At 50.1% G+C, this 2,447-nt stretch overlaps 1 protein-coding gene across 1 annotated transcript in view; it reads left to right on the top strand.

Moving 5' to 3' along the window:
• Positions 1 to 2,447, top strand: part of LOC106808527 (integral membrane protein GPR155-like) — a 17,708-nt gene that overhangs the window by 10,871 nt on the left and 4,390 nt on the right. The window contains exons 8-11 of the mRNA XM_014811284.1: positions 26 to 122; positions 612 to 705; positions 1,036 to 1,327; positions 2,244 to 2,415. Coding sequence (XP_014666770.1) covers positions 26 to 122; positions 612 to 705; positions 1,036 to 1,327; positions 2,244 to 2,415 — 655 coding nt within the window. The remainder of the gene's footprint in view (positions 1 to 25; positions 123 to 611; positions 706 to 1,035; positions 1,328 to 2,243; positions 2,416 to 2,447) is intronic.

The following is a 2,447-nucleotide window of genomic DNA, read 5'->3' as shown; positions in this document are numbered from 1 at the left end:
AAGGAAGGAGGGAGGGAGTGAGAAGGAAGGAGGGGGGGAGGGCTCGGTATATGCATGCTGCGCTGCCGCAGCCTCTGCTTCCTGCTCCGACACAAGCACTGGCTCTACCTGCTCTCATTCGGGTATGTATGTGAGAGAGGGGGTGGTGGAGCGAGGGAGGGAGGGGGGAGGGAGGAAGAATGTGGAGAGGAGGGATGGAGGGGGAGAGCGAAGGATAGAGAGCGAGAGGGAGGGAGAGAGGAGAGAGAACGAGTGAGCGAGCATGAGAAAGAGCGAGCGAGAGTTACCTTAGGCGCATGAACCCTAACGTGGAATTTTTACGGCAGTGCTCACGCAGGCTGATCGCACGATATCACGATACTCAGGGGCGTGTACAGGGGGGGGGGTCCAGGGGGTCCGGACCCCCCCTGCTTGCACAGAAAACGCATCTAGGGGGGTCTAACTTCAAAAATTTTGAATTTCCCCCAGACCCCCCCTTCGCGTGCTCGCAAGTTGGGTTACGCTTAGACCCTCTCCCCTGGTACAAATCCTATATGGCTATACACGCCCCTGATACTGCAGCTGTAATGTCAAATTTAGCATAAAACAAGCGGTTTCTTCGTTTTACGCAGGTTCCCTGTCCTGATGACTTCGGTGGTGTTGATTGTCAGCAAGTCCCACAACGAGCATGAGGAGGATCCCAATTTCCAATACGGAACAAACCAGGTAACTGCCTGCCATAGCATCCTAGCATCCATTCGAATTTATCAGACGAGAGCATTTTTCGATGACCGTATTGGCTTAACTTTGTCTACCACGCTTTTGGAATGTGTTGTATATACATGTGCATCAGGCGGCACATGTGGACCACTTGGCTCTCGGGCTCACTGAATAATGAAGATACTGTCTCGAATATTGACGATAGCATCTCGAAGAGCCAGTGTTCTGTCAGTCGCCGGACCTCGAGATAATTTGCAGACGTGTGGCGAGGGGGGGTCGGGAATGATTTGACGTTCGTCGGGGTCGCGTCAGGTTCATCCTCCGTGAATCTCGCAGGTCGTCGTCTCCGCCGTCGTCCTCGGCACGTGCATCGTCGTCACGGTGACGTCGCTGGTCGTCACGCAGCGTCACGTCTCGCACCACCAGCACTCCGCACCCTACCGCGCGATCAACCAGCGCGCGCGGGAGGAGGACGGGGACGAGGAGGAGGAGGAGGGGGAGAGGATCGCGAAGGAGAAGAGGCGGGCGAGACAGCGTCTCAGCTCGCTCAGCTCGGTGCGGTCGGTGAATGGAGAGGGGGAGGAGGTCAGCGGTGAGAGGGATCTCATGCTGCCGAGGAACCAGCAAGGTAAGTCCCCGCCAATCTGTTATATAACTAATCGAAACCGTTATAATTAAACAGCTATATTAATTAAACAACCGATAATTTGACCGATAACGTGTGATAGCATTGTTAACGTGATTTCGTTAATTGATTAGTTGAAACTTTATTGACTCTGCGCCCGGTCCCCTGGTGGGTAGCACCTATGTCAAACGTTACACCAAACTGTGTGAACGTGTCTACCGATCAATACATATCGTAATATCTTGATTCGCACGGTCCCCTGGGTGGTACAGGGTTCGTAGTGGGTCTTCCAAAGTCTTATAAGTACTTATTTTGCCAAAAATAAAATAAGGGCCCTTATTAGTACTTATTTTTGGTGAAATCGTAGAAAAGTACTTAATAGTACTTATTTTTTGCCAAAGGACCATTTTTCAACATTGTTTTATAAACTCTTGTCGAGTAAGAATTGTTGTATATATAATACGAAATAATTAAATCTGCTGTGCAAATGTGTATATAAATGTTATTATTAGTGTACTTTAATAGTCGGTGATCTATCAGAAATCGCGTAAAAAGTATTATTTTGGCCTCCAGAAAAGGCCTTATTTCAACATGTGTCTTACTACTATGAACCTTCTGGTAGCACCTATATCAAACATCATACTGATCGATACCGGTTGCTATTACCACTACTAATTTTCCGTCTGGTGCTGATAGGTGCAGCTGTAGCAACCGGGCAGCTGTCTGTGTGCGATCCTCCACTATCAAGACTCCTTGGTGTCAGTAGTTATTGTGACTCGTGACGCTTGACGTTTCTTCGTCTGCGCGTCTGCGTGATGACTTTGCTCAGCCTATTGTCGATCGATGCTTGGTCGCCGTCGCAGAGCGCCGAGCATTTCACAGCCACTTGTTTCACAGCCACTTGTTTTTCGTCGCGCAGGTAAGAGCAAGCTGGCGTCGTCGAAGCTCCTGGAGGACATTGAGGACCTTGTGCATCGCGATCGCACGATGAGCATTAGTGACGGGGAGGACGGGGAGCCGCCCGCGTGGGACTATTACGTGAACGGGACCATCAACGATCGCACGTGCCTGCTCTCACAGGGATGCACCGTGTAAGCTTTATCATTATTATTATTATTATTAT

The sequence above is a fragment of the Priapulus caudatus genome, unplaced genomic scaffold, assembly GCF_000485595.1.
Source record: "Priapulus caudatus unplaced genomic scaffold, Priapulus_caudatus-5.0.1 Scaffold284, whole genome shotgun sequence".
Taxonomy (NCBI): Eukaryota; Metazoa; Priapulida; class Priapulimorpha; order Priapulimorphida; family Priapulidae; genus Priapulus; species Priapulus caudatus.
Note: the sequence above shows the minus strand (reverse complement) of the source record. Positions and strands in the feature narration are given on the sequence as shown.